The 21,959-nt window shown below is 43.5% G+C and overlaps 1 protein-coding gene and 1 long non-coding RNA gene across 3 annotated transcripts in view; one reads left to right on the forward strand and one right to left on the reverse strand.

Annotated features, from left to right (window-relative positions):
• The window catches only part of LOC129240323 (titin), a 149,096-nt gene that overhangs the window by 84,579 nt on the left and 42,558 nt on the right, over window positions 1-21,959 (forward strand). The window contains exons 21-24 of the mRNA XM_054876062.1: window positions 2,990-3,028; window positions 13,534-13,760; window positions 15,228-18,170; window positions 18,378-21,572. Of these exons, the coding sequence (XP_054732037.1) occupies window positions 2,990-3,028; window positions 13,534-13,760; window positions 15,228-18,170; window positions 18,378-21,572 (6,404 nt within the window). The remainder of the gene's footprint in view (window positions 1-2,989; window positions 3,029-13,533; window positions 13,761-15,227; window positions 18,171-18,377; window positions 21,573-21,959) is intronic.
• LOC129240325 (uncharacterized) overlaps window positions 1-21,959 on the reverse strand; it is a 78,563-nt gene that overhangs the window by 2,713 nt on the left and 53,891 nt on the right. The window lies entirely within an intron of this gene.

Here is a 21,959-nt window from a genome sequence, read left to right on the forward strand (position 1 = left end):
CTTGCAGGTGTTTTGGACCACTCGCGAGCAATGGCTGTTTTCAGCGCCTCGAGACTGGTGAATCTTTTAGTTCGGACCTTGCTCTCCAAAATAGCCCAAAGAGAATAATCCTGGATAATGACTGGAGAGCGCCGATCTGCGGCATATTACCTGTGGCGGGTGCTGCCTCCTGGTAGCCAATCGATGACCCAAATTCTCGGTCAAATACACCCTATCGATTTGGGAGTTTACGAATTGTTCAATTTGAAAAATTTTCTCGTCAGAAAACCAAAATGTTCGGAAATTAAGCAACTCCTTCGCTTTCTCAAGTCTGACTTGTTGCTACTTTGGTGTGAGATCATTCTCTTTTTGGATCTTGTAAGGCTTGACTTGGAGATCATTTTTCAGTATGCGGCGGACGGTACGGTCAGATATTTTCAGCTCTTTCGCCATTTGATTGGCACTTCGTTGAGGATTTCGCTCAAGTAGCCTCTTTAATTTTTGAATCATTTCACGTGACGTTACAGCCTTTTGATGGCCACCTCCATGACGTTTCGCGAAGCTACCAGTATCATTGGAACGAGTATTTTTTTTGCGATAAACAAAAAATTTATTTACTTTACGAGCTCACGAACAATCACTGGTTGTGATTTTTGCACGTTAACTCTTGACAAAATGCTTCCGAGCGGTTGTAAATAACACTCTGGACTATTATTTAGCCCGAGCATCAGCTGCGCGAGCGGTCTGAAGTTCGTTACACTTCGAGTGCTGGACCCTGTATATCAAGTATCATAGGTGACTTTGCTTACAGTATCTCTTTATTAATTCTTCCAAGTGTATTTCATTCAATTCCGTTACTTGTCCTCCAACAATTCTTAAAAGAACACTATTTTCTAAATGGCTTTCAGCTTCGTTGCACTGTACGTTGAAACTCGACTATGGACACGAAACTATGGATAACGCCAAAATATCACGCAGAACAAAATCTTGAAATTGCGCTACTTGACACTTGTAAGGGAAGAGTTTTTCGCCAAATAGTCAACAACAATAAATACTTTTTAATATGGTGTACTATCACAGTTCAAAAACTAAGAAACTAACAACAACGCATAACAGCCAGATAACTTTATATAGTAGTTCTACCAAAAACCTGGGTAAAACCTGGGGACTGAAACCTGCTGTGGTCCTATGAATATACACATCACTTATCAGACCAATCATCACTTACGCCTCTGTGGTCTGGTGGCGATGAAGCATGGTTTAGTCCACAGTCCGGGAACTACACGCACTGCAAAAAAGTGTATGTTTATGCATTACGGGTGCCATGAGTACCACCTCCAGCTCTAAATGCAATGCTTGATTTGATCCCCTTGGATCTTAAGATACAACAGGAAGCAATAAAAGCAATGTGTAGACTCCATAAATATGGTTTCTGGCACGAAGGCGGAACTTCGGGGCTCAGAGAAATCTTTAAGTTGCTATCTGAGCTAATGTGCATGAGTTGGCTGTATGAATTTTGACTTTTCTTTAGGTATACTATATATTATATTTTTCAGCAGCAGCGAAATAACATAAGGAATCTGTACTCTTAAAAATCTATTGTACATACATACTTTTGCTATCACACTTGTCCGATGTATATACATATGTATGTTAACACAAATTCTAACAATTTTCAAACATACTAAAGCCATTCTTACTTGCGTATAAACATATAACACCATACTCATGAGCACGACAAGTTTTTATTTACTTACATTCGCATTCGCAGAAACAACAGCGCCTTTGATAGCCACACATGTGGATGAGAAAATCATACAACAAGTGCAACAACAAAAACAACAAGTACAACATGAACAAACAATTGTCATACAACAACAAGCGGCAGAAGAAATTAAGTTCAAAAGCGAAAAAGTTAAAAAAATGAAAAAGAAAGTATCACAACAGCAACAAATTCAAGAAATTGTAGAAATTCCAGAGCAACAAAAACAAAAAGCACACGATATGGTCGAGGATTTCCACACCGACACAGTAAAGAGTATACAATCTGAAGACATACCATACGAAACTATACAAATTCAAACACTATCACAAGAAAATATCGAAACGATAGCGCTAACACAAGTTATACAGGTGTCTACAAAACGACCCGAGCCGAAAGTGGCACATCCTGAAATCGCGCCAGTGAAGGCTGTGGCAATGCAAGAGGAATCCAGGACGCTCGAATTAGAGGAAGGTCTGCAGCCGCAACGACAGCGGCCACAAGAAAAATTGCATGAATCTATATCAGAAGTTGAACGTCGTGCACCCGAAGTGATTGAAGTTGAAACGAAGCAAATTACAGCAGAGTTGGTAAGCGAAAAACAACCAAAATTGGTGCAAGCATTACCGGCTATAGATAAATCTGAGTCAATGCTAGTGGATAAACCATTTGTTGAAGACGCAATCAAGGATTTGGTAAGCGCCAAAGTGTCCGAGCAGCGTGTTAAGCCTACATTGATACCTCACACTTCACAACAACAGCTTGAGTTGACAGTTGCAGATGCTGTGGCGCAGATACCAGCAGACGAATTATACGAGAAGGTCGCTGAGCAGGCCACAGTGGATTTAGTGGCTCACAAGAGTGTGATTGTAGAGCAATCAATAAGTAATGAATCGACTGAAAAGCTCATTTCCAAACAGACATTTGCCAAAAAGCAGGTACCCATTGGTGTTGTGACCTCAGATACAAGTATGGAGATCGTAGAAGTGCTGCCAGAAGATACAACCAGTGCTTATGAGTCGCAAGGTGAAACCCTTGAGCGTGTAGTACAACCGTCGATAGTCGAGCATTTTGCATATGTAGAAAAGGAAGAGAAATCAATTGATAAGGAGGATGTATTTAAACAGCCCAGTGCACCAACGCATTTCATTGCGAACATGGAAATTGCTTCAGAAACAGTGCCACTAGAAGTGATACAGAGTGAAGCAGCGGAAACGGTACTGGATCTTAAGGCAAGCAAGTTGCCAGATACTAACACTGCGCTCGAGAGCTTAATTCTACAGCAAAGCCTAATTGGAACACAACCAGACTTGCAAAGCCCTCTAGCTGAAGTACCGCAAACGGATATGATAGCCAAACAGGCTGAACTTAATGTGATTGAAAATTTACACCTCATCGGCACAGAAACAACACCTCTGGAAGAACGACTTTCAGATCTAATGGCCCAAGTAGAGCCAAAGAAAGTCAATGCGGAACCTGAACAAACACATAGTCTGATTATCGGACAAGTAAATGAAACGTTGACTGAAGAACGCACAGAAGCTCTTGCTGAAGACATACATCCCTACGAAAAGCTGACTAAAAGTACACTTACAACACCAAACACGGTGGCGTTGCGCGTAGAAAGCTTAATTTGTGACACCACCACGAATATGGATAGCTCACAACCGAGCGAGCAACATACAAAACTGGGCTACGAAGGTGCTACAGCAGTAGTCGATATTAGCACTATACAGTCACATGACAAAGAAAATGTGTTACCAACACAAAAGCCCGATACTGCTGAAGCGAAATCCCTTTTCGTTGAGCAAACTTCTCTATCGATTAAAGAGAATCAAGCACTGGAAATAGAAGGAGATTGGCATTCTACACTGCAACCTTTCAGTCAAACGGCCAAGCTCAAACACACTGAAATCAATTTGGCAGCACCTAATGTGTTGGAAATGCAGCCACAAGTAATTCCTGAAACATTAGAAATGGATTCACCTAAGTTGGCTGAAGCAACAAAAACTATCGATACTATATTTGGAGGTGTCACCGAAGTGCAACCTGTATTGGAAACGCACACTGAACTGGCAAAGCAAGAACAGCATGTTGAGAAAACACTCTTACCAAGTCCAGGCAGAATAATGCAATCGATAGACATTTATCAAGTAAGGACAACAGAAACGGACGAACAATTACATTTGCCAGAAAAGCCAACATTACAGACGCTACATGAAGCCACACCCGAGGCATGTATGCCCTTGGAGCACTCAGAAGTGCTGCCACTACATACGACGCGCAATGTTGAAGATCAAATCAAACCAGAAACAGCGTTTGCCGAATTAAGCCTTGAAGCACAGAGAACTTCTAATATTCACGAGCAAACAACATTGGATGCAGTAACAGCACTTGCTACCGAGGAAATGCCAGCTAGGCAAGCCATTAGCACTAGCTTCGAAGTAAATCAGTCGCTGAGAATCACCACCACGGCAACTCATGAAAAAGAGTCAACACTGACACAACTTGAAATGCCCGTTTCAAAGGAAGCCATTCCTCTTACCACAAACACGTTGCCTGTTGCTGATACACTGAGCACGCAACCTATTGAGACTTTGGCTGAATTCGTAGAATCACAATTGGATAACCAACAAGCACTGTATAATTTCACCGAAATGATATCTACAATACAATCCTCGGATGAAGCGCTGGAAGGTATTAAAGACTATCAAAGTAAACAAGTGCCGACAGGCACAGTTGCCAATGTAGAGTTAGTACCAAATAAATCTGCAGTGGAAGTGTTAACAACAATCATCAGCGAAAATGAAGATTCGCGTAGTAGCGAAGAGCCACATATGAGAGGTCCAGCAGAGATGAAAATGCATGAGTTAACTCAAAAGGCCGCGGTGACGCATACGACTTATATACATAATACTACTGATGAATTAAAAGGTATAAAATCCTTGGAAACTACTGGTGAGCCGACAGCTGATAGTATCTTTGAAATTTCAATTCAAGAGGCAAATGTGTTTGAAAAGGAAGCTGATTTAAAGGCACGTCGTAAAGACAAAGAATTCTCCGCAACAGTGAGTTTCAATATGGAAGATGCGAAAATAATACAGCAAAGTTTAATGTATGAGCGTGAAAATTTTTTCGAAAAAACACAACCATATGAAGCAACAGCACAATCAGCTGCACCAGAGGGGACGCTAAAGCTACCGCTGAGCGAAAATGTTTTCGACTTGGAAGGCGTTGGCGAAATCGATAAGGTAGAAGTGTCGACTTCATCAGCAATTTCGCAATATCAAAATTTGAATGAGACCATTATATCGGAAATTATAGCTTATGAAGACTCACGACCCGATGCGATGGCACTGCCGAAAAATGAAGAGCAACCACTCGTAGGCATTTGGACACTTGCCGAACATTCTGCTATAGCCAGCGAAAACGTTATAATTGAAGATGCAGAATATTTCCATGACAAACCAGCATTTGATAAGAAAAATGCGCTGCTAGCTGTAAGCGAGAAGCATTTGCATGCACCATTATTCGAGCAAGCCAACATTCTACATACTGCCAGTAATTTACCAAAGCCAGAACTAAAAGCGAACATGGCAAAAGAAGGCGCAGAGCAATCATTACTAACTACAAATTTAGTCAAACAAGAAAATATATACGAAAATTATACTCCTGTTAAAGATACGGCGGCAGTGCCTACACAGCATGCCAGCATTGAACACGAAATTCAACATTTACCCACAATATATACCGAACAGATCGCTGAACGGGAAGGCATCTTCAAAACTCCTAAACAAACACTTTCGCAAGCAAATGAAGCTGGTCTAACCAAATCATTGGGCTTACCAATAGTAAATGAAACAACGCCAACTGAGGCGTCATATCCACTGGAAGAGGACAAAGTAACGTTTACACAAATTAAATCGACACTGGCAAGTGCACAACATGGAGTTTCCACTACTCAAATTCAACCATATGAAGTGACAGCTGAATTACCATCGATAGATATTGCGCCATTCGTCACACCAAATATTAATTTAGAAAATATTCTTAAACCGGCACAGGTGCAGACATTTACCAATGTTTACGCCAAGGAAGGAAATGTGGATAACTTCAAAATCGACGAACATCGTGCAAAACCTTTTGTTGAAAGCATGCTGACTGAGACGGTAACATCTGGCGTAACGCCGTATGAAAAAACCGGTCCATTGCGGACCTTGGAGTGCACAGCAAAAGCAGCCACACCAACAATAAATGAGTGTAATCAACAATTACAGGTGGAGAGTTTTGATCTAACTCTACAAAAAGAAAATACCTTTGATTCTTCAATTAAGACCGAAAATGTTAAGTCTTACATTGAAGGAACCGAACACGAAATGCTTGTAACAGAGGTAAGTGCATTGGAGCAATTGAGTAATCTGGCTATAACTCTAAAAAATTCTGACCAAATGGCACATCATGACATGGAAGACAGCATGCGGCAAGCGCAAATTATAATGAAACCACTTATATTAGAAAAAGAAGAATTAACAAATACCGATGCCCCCATGGAATACACTGCAAAACTGCAAACAGAACAAGTGAAAAATGATAAAATCATTACTGAGCTAATGACTTATGATGGTATAAAACCGCTAGAAGAGATTAATAGAGTTATACCACAACACGCTAGTGCTAACACGGATTCCAAGCTTATGCTGCCAAAACTCACTACACTGCAAGAAACACTCACCAAAGAAGATGACATGAAAACCCTCAAACCTGAAAGAGGTTGTGCAGAGGTTATTCCTGGCAAGAATCTAGCATTCTCAACAGAGGAAATTATTAGCATGAATACTATAACTGATACATACGACTTGAAAAAACAGGCAGTAGTTATAGCCAAATCTACACATGCCGATCTGAAGGAAACCAAGACAGTAACTGAGTCCATTTCATATGAGGAGACAACTGCCTTGCACACCAAAGAGCTGGCGAAGTTAATGCCAAAAGTTGTAGATGTCGGGGAACAAACTCAGCCTTTAGAAAACACAGAAATAGATGTGTTTGAAAGTGTTGAAAAGGCTGGCGATTTTAAACCTCTTGGTATTGATCGCTTACAACCATCTATGGTTTTGACAGAATTGAAAGCACCACTAATTGATGAGATAGCAATCAAGTCTTCGCTTGACCAAATTCAAACACGAAAACCTGACCAAATAACCGCATCAGCAATTATGGAAGAAAAAGATAATATAATTGTTAACTCGTTAACTTCTTATGAAAGCGTTGATAGTTTGCCAACGAAGCAGATACCTGATAATCAAAAGGCACAAATTCGGCTGACTGATGCCGAGTGTACAGCCATCACAAATGAACCCCTTATATCAGGTACCACAAGCAAATTACAGGATAACAAACATATAGATCAACACGCAGATATAAAAATTACACCTCATAGTACGTATTTGAATGAACAAAATACAATACAGGATAACTTTAACACATTAGACACACTAACACCTACATTGGGCACCGCAAAGGTTCAAATTATTCCACAATACGCACATGCTAGTGAAGATCAGCAAACTTTCGAGCAGACAATTCCTCAATCCACAGATCTCATAAGCCACACCATAACAGCTTCAACACTAGAAACGCATATAACAAACACAGCGCTACAAAACATGGAATTTGTTGCAGAAAACTCTGGCATATACAAAGATACTTTGATACAAACTACAAAGTCCGCTCAAGTTAGTACAACATATCAGCCACATATCTCATACGATCAGCAAACTGTCGCTGAATTCGAAACAGAGACAAAATTAACACCATCAAAACAAAAATCTCAACAATTACGAATATTAAGTGAACACCCAAATTATATACTTCCTATACAACAAGAGGAAATGACCACCGAGAGTGCTGTAGATTTCAATAACCAAGAAATAATACCAAAACAATTAACTGCGCCAACAACCAAAGGCGTCGAATCTGTAGAAGCAATTTCTGTAGAGGTAGTACCAACATATAATACTACTGGTCACATACAACAAGATAGTGTAACACATCAAAAACCCAAGTATATACAAGAAACTGAATTTGATCAATTAGAAATAGAAACACTTTGTGTAAAAACCTTTTCCGGTAAGTACCCAACAATTCTCAGTAGGGAATATTCAATATGGCGTATTACTTACTCCGACCCAATCGAGCCCCCAAATGTAAACAAAACACATATGACACACAACTTTATAACTATCACACCAACAAAACATTACCATATTAACGTACATTCTCTCACACAGACACACCGAAAACATCTCACACCACAGAACACAAAACACTAAAAGAAACACTTAATAACGACGCAGCTACGGCCAAAGAATTGCCCGAAGAAATACAAATAACAGAAACTATTTCCGAAGACGGAAAACCAAAGAAAATCAAGATTCGTACTCGAGTCATTAAGAAGATAAAAGGAGACAAACAAGAAGTCACGAAGATTGAAACCGTCGAAGAAGATGATAAACAGCCCGAAACAACTGTTACTGTTGAAGAAACTCCTGTCGAAGAAGCACCCGAAGAAGTCAAAGAAATGCCCGAAGAGGTGCGAGTGGTGGAGACCATCTCAGAAGATGGCAAACCAAAGAAAAAAAAGATTCGTACTCGGGTCATCAAGAAGGTGAAGGGCGACAAACAAGAAGTCACGAAGATTGAAACCGTCGAAGAAGATGATAAACAGCCCGAAACAACAGTCACTGTTGAAGAAATTCCTGTCGAAGAAGCACCCGAAGAAGTCAAAGAAATGCCCGAAGAGGTGCGAGTGGTGGAAACCATCTCAGAAGATGGCAAGCCAAAGAAAAAGAAGATTCGTACTCGGGTCATCAAGAAGGTGAAGGGCGACAAACAAGAAGTCACGAAGATCGAAACCGTTGAAGAAGATGATAAACAGCCCGAAACAACTGTCACTGTTGAAGAAACTCTTGTCGAAGAAGCACCCGAAGAAGTCAAAGAAATGCCCGAAGAGGTACGAGTGGTGGAGACCATCTCAGAAGATGGCAAGCCAAAGAAAAAGAAGATTCGTACTCGGGTCATCAAGAAGGTGAAAGGCGACAAACAAGAAGTCACGAAGATTGAAACCGTTGAAGAATATGATAAACAGCCCGAAACAACTGTCACTGTTGAAGAAACTCCTGTCGAAGAAGCACCCGAAGAAGTCAAAGAAATGCCCGAAGAGGTGCGAGTGGTGGAAACCATCTCAGAAGATGGCAAGCCAAAGAAAAAGAAGATTCGTACTCGGGTCATCAAGAAAGTGAAAGGCGACAAACAAGAAGTCACGAAAATCGAAACAGTTGAAGAAGATGATAAACAGCCCGAAACAACTGTCACTGTTGAAGAAACTCCTGTCGAAGAAGCACCCGAAGAAGTCAAAGAAATGCCCGAAGAGGTGCGAGTGGTGGAGACCATCTCAGAAGACGGCAAACCAAAGAAAAAGAAGATTCGTACTCGGGTCATCAAAAAGGTGAAAGGCGACAAACAAGAAGTCACGAAGATTGAAACAGTTGAAGAAGATGATAAACAGCCCGAAACAACTGTCACTGTTGAAGAAACTCTTGTCGAAGAAGCACCCGAAGAAGTCAAAGAAATGCCCGAAGAGGTGCGAGTGGTGGAAACCATCTCAGAAGATGGCAAGCCAAAGAAAAAGAAGATTCGTACTCGGGTCATCAAAAAGGTGAAGGGCGACAAACAAGAAGTCACGAAGATTGAAACCATCGAAGAAGATGATAAACAGCCTGAAACAACTGTCACTGTTGAAGAAAGTCCTGTCGAAGAAGCACCCGAAGAAGTCAAAGAAATGCCCGAAGAGGTGCGAGTGGTGGAGACCATCTCAGAAGACGGCAAACCAAAGAAAAAGAAGATTCGTACTCGGGTCATCAAAAAGGTGAAGGGCGACAAACAAGAAGTCACGAAGATTGAAACCATCGAAGAAGATGATAAACAGCCCGAAACAACTGTCACTGTTGAAGAAACTCCTGTCGAAGAAGCACCCGAAGAAGTCAAAGAAATGCCCGAAGAGGTGCGAGTGGTGGAGACCATCTCAGAAGACGGCAAACCAAAGAAAACGAAGATTCGTACTCGGGTCATCAAAAAGATGAAGGGCGACAAACAAGAAGTCACGAAAATCGAAACAGTCGAAGAGGATGATAAACAGCCCGAAACAACTGTCACTGTTGAAGAAACTCCTGTCGAAGAAGCACCCGAAGAAGTCAAAGAAATGCCCGAAGAGGTGCGAGTGGTGGAGACCATCTCAGAAGATGGCAAACCAAAGAAAAAGAAGATTCGTACTCGGGTCATCAAGAAGGTGAAAGGCGACAAACAACAGGTCACGAAGATCGAAACCGTCGAAGAAGATGATAAACAGCCCGAAACAACTGTCACTGTTGAAGAAACTCCTGTCGAAGAAGCACCCGAAGAAGTCAAAGAAATGCCCGAGGAGATACGAGTGGTGGAGACCATCTCAGAAGATGGCAAACCAAAGAAAAAGAAGATTCGTACTCGTGTCATCAAGAAGGTGAAAGGCGACAAACAAGAAGTTACGAAGATTGAAACCGTCGAAGAAGATGATAAACAGCCCGAAACAACTGTCACTGTTGACGAAACTCCTGTTGAAGAAGCACCCGAAGAAGTCAAAGAAATGCCCGAGGAGATACGAGTGGTGGAGACCATCTCAGAAGACGGCAAACCAAAGAAAAAGAAGATTCGTACTCGTGTCATCAAGAAGGTGAAAGGCGACAAACAAGAAGTCACGAAGATTGAAACCGTCGAAGAAGATGATAAACAACCCGAAACAACTGTCACTGTTGAAGAAACTCCTGTCGACGAAGCACCCGAAGAAGTCAAAGAAATGCCCGAGGAGATACGACTGGTGGAGACCATCTCAGAAGATGGCAAACCTAAGAAAAAGAAGATTCGTACTCGGGTCATCAAGAAGGTGAAGGGCGACAAACAAGAAGTCACGAAGATTGAAACCGTCGAAGAAGATGATAAACAGCCCGAAACAACAGTCACTGTTGAAGAAACTCTTGTCGAAGAAGCACCCGAAGAAGTCAAAGAAATGCCCGAAGAGGTACGAGTGGTGGAGACCATCTCAGAAGATGGCAAGCCAAAGAAAAAGAAGATTCGTACTCGGGTCATCAAGAAGGTGAAAGGCGACAAACAAGAAGTCACGAAGATTGAAACCGTCGAAGAAAATGATAAACAGCCCGAAACAACTGTCACTGTTGAAAAAACTCTTGTCGAACAAGCACCCGAAGAAGTCAAAGAAATGCCCGAAGAGGTGCGAGTGGTGGAGACCATCTCAGAAGATGGCAAACCAAAGAAAAAGAAGATTCGTACTCGGGTCATCAAGAAGGTGAAGGGCGACAAACAAGAAGTCACGAAGATTGAAACCGTCGAAGAAGATGATAAACAACCCGAAACAACTGTCACTGTTGAAGAAACTCCTGTCGACGAAGCACCCGAAGAAGTCAAAGAAATGCCCGAGGAGATACGACTGGTGGAGACCATCTCAGAAGATGGCAAACCTAAGAAAAAGAAGATTCGTACTCGGGTCATCAAGAAGGTGAAGGGCGACAAACAAGAAGTCACGAAGATTGAAACCGTCGAAGAAGATGATAAACAACCCGAAACAACTGTCACTGTTGAAGAAACTCCTGTCGACGAAGCACCCGAAGAAGTCAAAGAAATGCCCGAAGAGGTACGAGTGGTGGAGACCATCTCAGAAGATGGCAAGCCAAAGAAAAAGAAGATTCGTACTCGGGTCATCAAGAAGGTGAAAGGCGACAAACAAGAAGTCACGAAGATTGAAACCGTCGAAGAAAATGATAAACAGCCCGAAACAACTGTCACTGTTGAAAAAACTCTTGTCGAACAAGCACCCGAAGAAGTCAAAGAAATGCCCGAAGAGGTGCGAGTGGTGGAGACCATCTCAGAAGATGGCAAACCAAAGAAAAAGAAGATTCGTACTCGGGTCATCAAGAAGGTGAAGGGCGACAAACAAGAAGTCACGAAGATTGAAACCGTCGAAGAAGATGATAAACAGCCCGAAACAACTGTCACCGTTGAAGAAACTCCTGTTGAAGAAGCACCCGAAGAAGTCAAAGAAATGCCCGAAGAGGTACGAGTGGTGGAGACCATCTCAGAAGATGGCAAACCAAAGAAAAAGAAGATTCGTACTCGGGTCATCAAGAAGGTGAAGGGCGACAAACAAGAAGTCACGAAGATTGAAACCGTCGAAGAAGATGATAAACAGCCCGAAACAACTGTCACTGTTGAAGAAACTCCGGTCGAAGAAGCACCCGAAGAAGTCAAAGAAATGCCCGAGGAGATACGAGTGGTGGAGACCATCTCAGAAGATGGCAAACCAAAGAAAAAGAAGATTCGTACTCGGGTCATCAAGAAGGTGAAGGGCGACAAACAAGAAGTCACGAAGATTGAAACCGTTGAAGAAGATGATAAACAGCCCGAAACAATTGTCACTGTTGAAGAAACTCCTGTCGAAGAAGCACCCGAAGAAGTCAAAGAAATGCCCGAAGAGGTGCGAATGGTGGAGACCATCTCAGAAGACGGCAAACCAAAGAAAAAGAAGATTCGTACACGTGTCATCAAGAAGGTGAAGGGTGACAAACAAGAGGTCACGAAGATCGAAACCGTTGAAGAAGATGATAAACAGCCCGAAACAACTGTCACTGTTGAAGAAACTCTTGTCGAAGAAGCACCCGAAGAAGTCAAAGAAATGCCCGAAGTGGTACGAATGGTGGAGACCATCTCAGAAGATGGCAAGCCAAAGAAAAAGAAGATTCGTACTCGGGTCATCAAGAAGGTGAAAGGCGACAAACAAGAAGTCACGAAGATTGAAACCGTCGAAGAAGATGATAAACAGCCCGAAACAACTGTCACTGTTGAAGAAACTCCTGTCGAAGAAGCACCCGAAGAAGTCAAAGAAATGCCCGAAGAGGTGCGAGTGGTGGAGACTATTTCAGAAGATGGCAAACCAAAGAAGAAGAAGATTCGTACTCGGGTCATCAAGAAGGTGAAAGGCGACAAACAAGAAGTCACGAAGATTGAAACCGTCGAAGAAGATGATAAACAGACCGAAACAACTGTCACTGTTGAAGAAACTCCTGTCGAAGAAGCACCCGAAGAAGTCAAAGAAATGCCCGAAGAGGTGCGAGTGGTGGAGACCATCTCAGAAGATGGCAAACCAAAGAAGAAGAAGATTCGCACTCGCGTCATCAAGAAGGTGAAGGGCGACAAACAGGAAGTCACGAAAATTGAAACAGTTGAAGAAGATGATAAACAGCCCGAAACAACTGTCACTGTTGAAGAAACTCCTGTCGAAGAAGCACCCGAAGAAGTCAGAGAAATGCCCGAGGAGGTACGAGTAGTGGAGACCATCTCAGAAGATGGAAAACCAAAGAAGAAGAAGATTCGCACTCGTGTCATCAAGAAGGTGAAGGGCGACAAACAGGAAGTCACAAAGATTGAAACCGTTGAAGAAGATGATAAACAGCCCGAAACAACTGTCACTGTTGAAGAAACTCTTGTCGAAGAAGCCCCCGAGGAAGTCAAGGAATTGCCTGAAGAGGTGCGAGTGGTGGAGACAATCTCAGAAGATGGCAAACCAACGAAGAAGAAGATTCGCACTCGTGTCATCAAGAAGGTGAAGGGTGACAAACAAGAGGTCACGAAGATACAAACAGTTGAAGAGGATGACAAACAGCCCGAAACAACTGTCACTGTTGAAGAAACTCCTGTCGAAAAAGCACCCGCGGAAGTCAGCGAAATGCCCGAAGAGGTGCGAGTGGTGGAGACCATCTCAGAAGACGGCAAACCAAAGAAGAAGAAGATTCGTACTCGTGTCATAAAGAAGGTGAAGGGTGACAAACAAGAAGTCACAAAGATTGAGACCATCGAAGAAGATGACAAACAGCCCGAAACAACTGTCACTGTTGAAGAAACTCCTGTCGAAGAAGCACCAGAAGAAGTCAAAGAAATGCCCGAGGAGATACGAGTGGTGGAGACCATCTCAGAAGACGGCAAACCAAAGAAGAAGAAGATTCGTACTCGTGTCATCAAGAAGGTGAAGGGTGACAAACAGGAAGTCACGAAAATCGAAACAGTTGAAGAAGATGATAAACAGCCCGAAACAACTGTCACTGTTGAAAAAACTCTTGTCGAAGAAGCACCCGAAGAAGTCAAAGAAATGCCCGAAGTGGTACGAATGGTGGAGACCATCTCAGAAGATGGCAAACCAAAGAAAAAGAAGATTCGTACTCGGGTCATCAAGAAGGTGAAGGGCGACAAACAAGAGGTCACGAAGATTGAAACCGTCGAAGAAGATGATAAACAGCCCGAAACAACTGTCACCGTTGAAGAAACTCCTGTTGAAGAAGCACCCGAAGAAGTCAACGAAATGCCCGAAGAGGTGCGAGTGGTGGAGACCATCTCAGAAGATGGCAAACCAAAGAAGAAGAAGATTCGCACTCGCGTCATCAAGAAGGTGAAGGGCGACAAACAGGAAGTCACGAAAATTGAAACAGTTGAAGAAGATGATAAACAGCCCGAAACAACTGTCACCGTTGAAGAAACTCCTGTTGAAGAAGCACCCGAAGAAGTCAAAGAAATGCCCGAAGAGGTGCGAGTGGTGGATACCATCTCAGAAGATGGCAAACCAAAGAAGAAGAAGATTCGCACTCGTGTCATCAAGAAGGTGAAGGGCGACAAACAGGAAGTCACAAAGATTGAAACCGTTGAAGAAGATGATAAACAGCCCGAAACAACTGTCACTGTTGAAGAAACTCTTGTCGAAGAAGCCCCCGAGGAAGTCAAGGAATTGCCTGAAGAGGTGCGAGTGGTGGAGACAATCTCAGAAGATGGCAAACCAACGAAGAAGAAGATTCGCACTCGTGTCATCAAGAAGGTGAAGGGTGACAAACAAGAGGTCACGAAGATACAAACAGTTGAAGAGGATGATAAACAGCCCGAAACAACCGTTACTGTTGAAGAAACTCCTGTCGAGGAATCACCCGAAGAAGTCAGAGAAATGCCCGAGGAGGTACGAGTAGTGGAGACCATCTCAGAAGATGGCAAACCAAAGAAGAAGAAGATTCGCACTCGTGTCATCAAAAAGGTGAAGGGCGACAAACAGGAAGTCACGAAGATTGAAACAGTTGAAGAAGATGACAAAAAGCCCGAAACAACAGTCACTGTTGAAGAAACCCCTGTCGACGAAGCATTCGAGGAAGTCAAAGAATTGCCCGAAGAGGTGCGAGTGGTGGAGACCATCTCAGAAGATGGCAAACCAAAGAAGAAGAAGATTCGCACTCGTGTCATCAAGAAGGTGAAGGGCGACAAACAGGAAGTCACGAAAATCGAAACAGTTGAAGAAGATGATAAACAGCCCGAAACAACAGTTACTGTTGAAGAAACTCCTGTCGAGGAATCACCTGAGGAAGTCAGAGAAATGCCCGAAGAGGTACGAGTAGTGGAGATCATCTCAGAAGATGGCAAACCAAAGAAGAAGAAGATTCGTACTCGTGTCATCAAGAAGGTGAAGGGCGACAAACAGGAAGTCACGAAAATCGAAACAGTTGAAGAAGATGATAAACGGCCCGAAACAACAGTCACTGTTGAAGAAACTCCTGTCGAAGAAGCACCAGAGGAAGTCAGCGAAATGCCCGAAGAAGTGCGAGTGGTGGAGACCATCTCAGAAGATGGCAAACCAAAGAAGAAGAAGATTCGTACTCGTGTCATCAAGAAGGTGAAGGGCGACAAACAGGAAGTCACGAAAATCGAAACAGTTGAAGAAGATGATAAACAGCCCGAAACAACAGTTACTGTTGAAGAAACTCCTGTCGAGGAATCACCTGAGGAAGTCAGAGAAATGCCCGAAGAGGTACGAGTAGTGGAAACCATCTCAGAAGATGGCAAGCCTAAAAAAAAGAAGATTCGTACTCGTGTCATCAAGAAGGTGAAGGGCGACAAACAAGAAGTCACGAAGATTAAAACAATTGAAGAAGATGATAAACAGCCCGAAACAACTGTCACTGTTGAAGAAACTCCTGTCGAGGAATCACCTGAGGAAGTCAGAGAAATGCCCGAAGAGGTGCGAGTGGTGGAAACCATCTCAGAAGATGGCAAACCAAAGAAGAAGAAGATTCGAACTCGAGTCATCAAGAAGGTGAAGGGCGGCAAACAGGAAGTCACGAAGATTGAGACAGTTGAAGAAGATGATAAACAGCCTGAAACAACTGTCACTGTCGAAGAAACTCCTGTCGAGGAAACACCTGAGGAAGTCAGAGAATTGCCGGAAGAGGTACGAGTAGTGGAGACCATCTCAGAAGATGGCAAACCAAAGAAAAAGAAGATTCGTACTCGTGTCGTCAAGAAGGTGAAGGGCGACAAACAGGAAGTCACGAAAATCGAAACAGTTGAAGAAGATGATAAACAGCCTGAAACAACAGTCACTGTTGAAGAAACTCCTGTCGAGGAATCACCTGAGGAAGTCAGAGAAATGCCCGAAGAGGTGCGAGTGGTGGAAACCATCTCAGAAGATGGAAAACCCAAGAAAAAGAAGATTCGTACTCGTGTCATCAAGAAGGTGAAGGGCGGCAAACAGGAAGTCACGAAAATCGAAACAGTTGAAGAAGATGATAAACAACCTGAAACAACAGTTACTGTTGAGGAAACTCCTGTCGAGGAATCACCTGAGGAAGTCAGAGAAATGCCCGAAGAGGTGCGAGTGGTGGAAACCATCTCAGAAGATGGCAAACCAAAGAAGAAGAAGATTCGAACTCGAGTCATCAAGAAGGTGAAGGGCGACAAACAGGAAGTCACGAAGATTGAGACAGTTGAAGAAGATGATAAACAGCCCGAAACAACAGTCACTGTTGAAGAAACTCCTGTCGAGGAATCACCTGAGGAAGTCAGAGAAATGCCCGAAGAGGTACGAGTGGTGGAGACCATCTCAGAAGATGGCAAACCAAAGAAGAAGAAGATTCGTACTCGAGTCATCAAGAAGGTGAAGGGCGACAAACAGGAAGTCACGAAGATACAAACAGTTGAAGAAGATGATAAACAGCCCGAAACAACAGTTACTGTCGAAGAAACTCCTGTCGAGGAATCACCTGAGGAAGTCAGAGAAATGCCCGAAGAGGTGCGTGTGGTGGAGACCATCTCAGAAGATGGCAAACCAAAGAAGAAGAAGATTCGTACTCGTATCATCAAGAAGGTGAAAGGCGACAAACAAGAAGTCACGAAAATCGAAACAGTTGAAGAAGATGATAAACAGCCTGAAACAACAGTTACTGTTGAAGAAACTCCTGTCGAGGAATCACCCGAGGAAGTCAGAGAAATGCCCGAAGAGGTACGAGTGGTGGAGACCATCTCAGAAGATGGCAAACCAAAGAAGAAGAAGATTCGTACTCGTGTCATCAAGAAGGTGAAAGGCGACAAACAGGAAGTCACGAAAATCGAAACAATTGAAGAAGATGATAAACAGCCTGAAACAACAGTTACTGTTGAAGAAACTCCTGTCGAGGAATCACCTGAGGAAGTCAGAGAAATGCCCGAAGAGGTACGAGTGGTGGAGACCATCTCAGAAGATGGCAAACCAAAGAAGAAGAAGATTCGTACTCGTGTCATCAAGAAGGTGAAGGGCGACAAACAGGAAGTCACGAAAATCCAAACAGTTGAAGAAGATGATAAACAGCCCGAAACAACAGTTACTGTTGAAGAAACTCCTGTCGAGGAATCACCTGAGGAAGTCAGAGAAATGCCCGAAGAGGTACGAGTAGTGGAGACCATCTCAGAGGATGGCAAACCAAAGAAAAAGAAGATTCGTACTCGAGTCATCAAGAAGGTAAAGGGCGACAAACAGGAAGTCACGAAGATTGAAACAGTTGAAGAAGATGATAAACAGCCCGAAACAACAGTTACTGTTGAAGAAACTCCTGTCGAGGAATCACCCGTGGAAGTCAGAGAAATGTCCGAAGAGGTACGTGTAGTGGAGACCATCTCAGAAGATGGCAAGCCAAAGAAGAAGAAGATTCGTACTCGTGTCATCAAGAAGGTAAAGGGCGACAAACAAGAAGTCACGAAGATTGAGACAGTTGAAGAAGATGATAAACAGCCCGAAACAACAGTTACTGTTGAAGAAACTCCTGTCGAGGAATCACCTGAGGAAGTCAGAGAAATGCCCGAAGAGGTGCGAGTGGTGGAGACCATCTCAGAAGATGGCAAACCAAAGAAGAAGAAGATTCGTACTCGAGTCATCAAGAAGGTGAAAGGCGACAAACAAGAAGTCACGAAGATTGAAACCGTCGAAGAAGATGATAAACAGCCTGAAACAACAGTTACTGTTGAGGAAACTCCTGTCGAAGAAGCACCTGAGGAAGTCAGAGAAATGCCCGAAGAGGTGCGAGTGGTGGAAACCATCTCAGAAAATGGCAAACCAAAGAAGAAGAAGATTCGTACTCGTGTCATAAAGAAGATGAAGGGCGACAAACAGGAAGTCACGAAAATCGAAACAGTTGAAGAAGATGATAAACAGCCTGAAACAACAGTTACTGTTGAAGAAACTCCTGTCGAGGAATCACCCGAGGAAGTCAGAGAAATGCCCGAAGAGGTGCGAGTGGTGGAGACCATCTCAGAAGATGGCAAACCAAAGAATAAGAAGATTCGTACTCGTGTCATAAAGAAGGTGAAGGGCGACAAACAGGAAGTCACGAAAATCGAAACAGTTGAAGAAGATGATAAACAGCCTGAAACAACAGTTACTGTTGAAGAAACTCCTGTCGAGGAATCACCTGAGGAAGTCAGAGAAATGCCCGAAGAGGTGCGAGTGGTGGAGACCATCTCAGAAGATGGCAAACCAAAGAAGAAGAAGATTCGTACGCGTGTCATCAAGAAGGTGAAGGGCGACAAACAGGAAGTCACGAAAATAGAAACAGTTGAAGAAGATGACAAACAGCCCGAAACAACAGTTACTGTTGAAGAAACTCCTGTCGAGGGATCACCCGAGGAAGTCAGAGAAATGCCCGAAGAGGTGCGAGTGGTGGAGACCATCTCAGAAGATGGCAAACCAAAGAAGAAGAAGATTCGTACTCGAGTCATAAAGAAGGTGAAGGGCGACAAACAGGAAGTCACAAAAATCGAAACAGTTGAAGAAGATGACAAACAGCCCGAAACAACAGTTACTGTTGAAGAAACTCCTGTCGAGGAATCACCCGAGGAAGTCAGAGAAATGTCCGAAGAGGTACGAGTAGTGGAGACCATCTCAGAAGATGGCAAACCAAAGAAGAAGAAGATTCGTACTCGTGTCATCAAGAAGGTAAAGGGTGACAAACAAGAAGTCACGAAGATTGAGACAGTTGAAGAAGATGATAAACAGCCCGAAACAACAGTTACTGTTGAAGAAACTCCTGTCGAGGAATCACCTGAGGAAGTCAGAGAAATGCCCGAAGAGGTGCGAGTGGTGCAGACCATCTCAGAAGATGGCAAACCAAAAAAGAAGAAGATTCGTACTCGAGTCATCAAGAAGGTGAAGGGCGACAAACAGGAAATCACGAAAATCGTAACAGTTGAAGAAGATGATAAACAGCCTGAAACAACAGTTACTGTTGAAGAAACTCCTGTCGAGGAAACACCTGAGGAAGTCAGAGAAATGCCCGAAGAGGTGCGAGTGGTGGAGACCATCTCAGAAGATGGCAAACCAAAGAAGAAGAAGATTCGTACTCGTGTCATCAAGAAGGTGAAGGGCGACAAACAAGAAGTCACGAAGATTGAAACCGTCGAAGAAGATGATAAACAGCCTGAAACAACAGTTACTGTTGAGGAAACTCCTGTCGAAGAAGCACCTGAGGAAGTCAGAGAAATGCCCGAAGCGGTGCGAGTGGTGGAAACCATCTCAGAAGATGGCAAACCAAAGAAGAAGAAGATTCGTACTCGAGTCATCAAGAAGGTCAAGGGCGACAAACAGGAAGTCACGAAGATAGAGACAGTTGAAGAAGACGATAAACAACCTGAAACAACAGTTACTGTTGAGGAAACTCCTGTCGCGGAATCACCCGAGGAAGTCAGAGAACTGCCCGAAGAGGTGCGTGTGGTGGAGACCATCTCAGAAGATGGCAAACCAAAGAAGAAGAAGATTCGTACTCGAGTCATCAAGAAGGTGAAGGGCGACAAACAGGAAGTCACGAAAATCGAAACAGTTGAAGAAGATGATAAACAGCCCGAAACAACAGTTACTGTCGAAGAAACTCCTGTCGAAGAATCACCCGAGGAAGTCAGAGAAATGCCCGAAGAGGTGCGTGTGGTGGAGACTATCTCAGAAGATGGCAAACCAAAGAAGAAGAAGATTCGTACGCGAGTCATCAAGAAGGTGAAGGGCGACAAACAGGAAGTCACGAAAATCGAAACAGTTGAAGAAGATGATAAACAGCCCGAAACAACAGTTACTGTTGAAGAAACTCCTGTCGAGGAATCACCCGAGGAAGTCAGAGAACTGCCCGAAGAGGTGCGTGTGGTGGAGACCATCTCAGAAGATGGCAAACCAAAGAAGAAGAAGATTCGTACTCGAGTCATCAAGAAGGTGAAGGGCGACAAACAGGAAGTCACGAAAATCGAAACAGTTGAAGAAGATGATAAACAGCCCGAAACAACAGTTACTGTCGAAGAAACTCCTGTCGAGGAATCACCCGAGGAAGTCAGAGAAATGCCCGAAGAGGTGCGTGTGGTGGAGACCATCTCAGAAGATGGCAAACCAAAGAAGAAGAAGATTCGTACTCGAGTCATCAAGAAGGTGAAGGGCGACAAACAGGAAGTCACGAAAATCGAAACAGTTGAAGAAGATGATAAACAGCCCGAAACAACAGTTACTGTTGAAGAAACTCCTGTCGAGGAATCACCCGAGGAAGTCAGAGAACTGCCCGAAGAGGTGCGTGTGGTGGAGACCATCTCAGAAGATGGCAAACCAAAGAAGAAGAAGATTCGTACTCGAGTCATCAAGAAGGTGAAGGGCGACAAACAGGAAGTCACGAAAATCGAAACAGTTGAAGAAGATGATAAACAGCCCGAAACAACAGTTACTGTCGAAGAAACTCCTGTCGAAGAATCACCCGAGGAAGTCAGAGAAATGCCCGAAGAGGTGCGTGTGGTGGAGACTATCTCAGAAGATGGCAAACCAAAGAAGAAGAAGATTCGTACGCGAGTCATCAAGAAGGTGAAGGGCGACAAACAGGAAGTCACGAAAATCGAAACAGTTGAAGAAGATGATAAACAGCCCGAAACAACAGTTACTGTTGAAGAAACTCCTGTCGAGGAATCACCCGAGGAAGTCAGAGAACTGCCCGAAGAGGTGCGTGTGGTGGAGACCATCTCAGAAGATGGCAAACCAAAGAAGAAGAAGATTCGTACTCGAGTCATCAAGAAGGTGAAGGGCGACAAACAGGAAGTCACGAAAATCGAAACAGTTGAAGAAGATGATAAACAGCCCGAAACAACAGTTACTGTCGAAGAAACTCCTGTCGAGGAATCACCCGAGGAAGTCAGAGAAATGCCCGAAGAGGTGCGTGTGGTGGAGACCATCTCAGAAGATGGCAAACCAAAGAAGAAGAAGATTCGTACTCGAGTCATCAAGAAGGTGAAGGGCGACAAACAGGAAGTCACGAAAATCGAAACAGTTGAAGAAGATGATAAACAGCCCGAAACAACAGTTACTGTTGAAGAAACTCCTGTCGAGGAATCACCCGAGGAAGTCAGAGAACTGCCCGAACAGGTGCAAGTGGTGGAGACCATCTCAGAAGATGGCAAACCAAAGAAGAAGAAGATTCGTACTCCAGTCATCAAGAAGGTGAAGGGCGACAAACAGGAAGTCACGAAAATCGAAACAGTTGAAGAAGATGATAAACAGCCTGAAACAACAGTTACTGTTGAAGAAACTCCTGTCGAGGAATCACCTGAGGAAGTCAGAGAAATGCCCGAAGAGGTGCGAGTGGTGGAGACCATCTCAGAAGATGGCAAACCAAAGAAGAAGAAGATTCGTACTCGTGTCATCAAGAAGGTGAAGGGCGACAAACAGGAAGTCACGAAAATCGAAACAGTTGAAGAAGATGATAAACTGCCCGAAACAACTGTCACTGTTGAAGAAACTCCTGTCGAAGAATCACCCGAG

Source organism: Anastrepha obliqua, chromosome 3 (assembly GCF_027943255.1).
Source record: "Anastrepha obliqua isolate idAnaObli1 chromosome 3, idAnaObli1_1.0, whole genome shotgun sequence".
Classification (NCBI taxonomy): Eukaryota; Metazoa; Arthropoda; class Insecta; order Diptera; family Tephritidae; genus Anastrepha; species Anastrepha obliqua.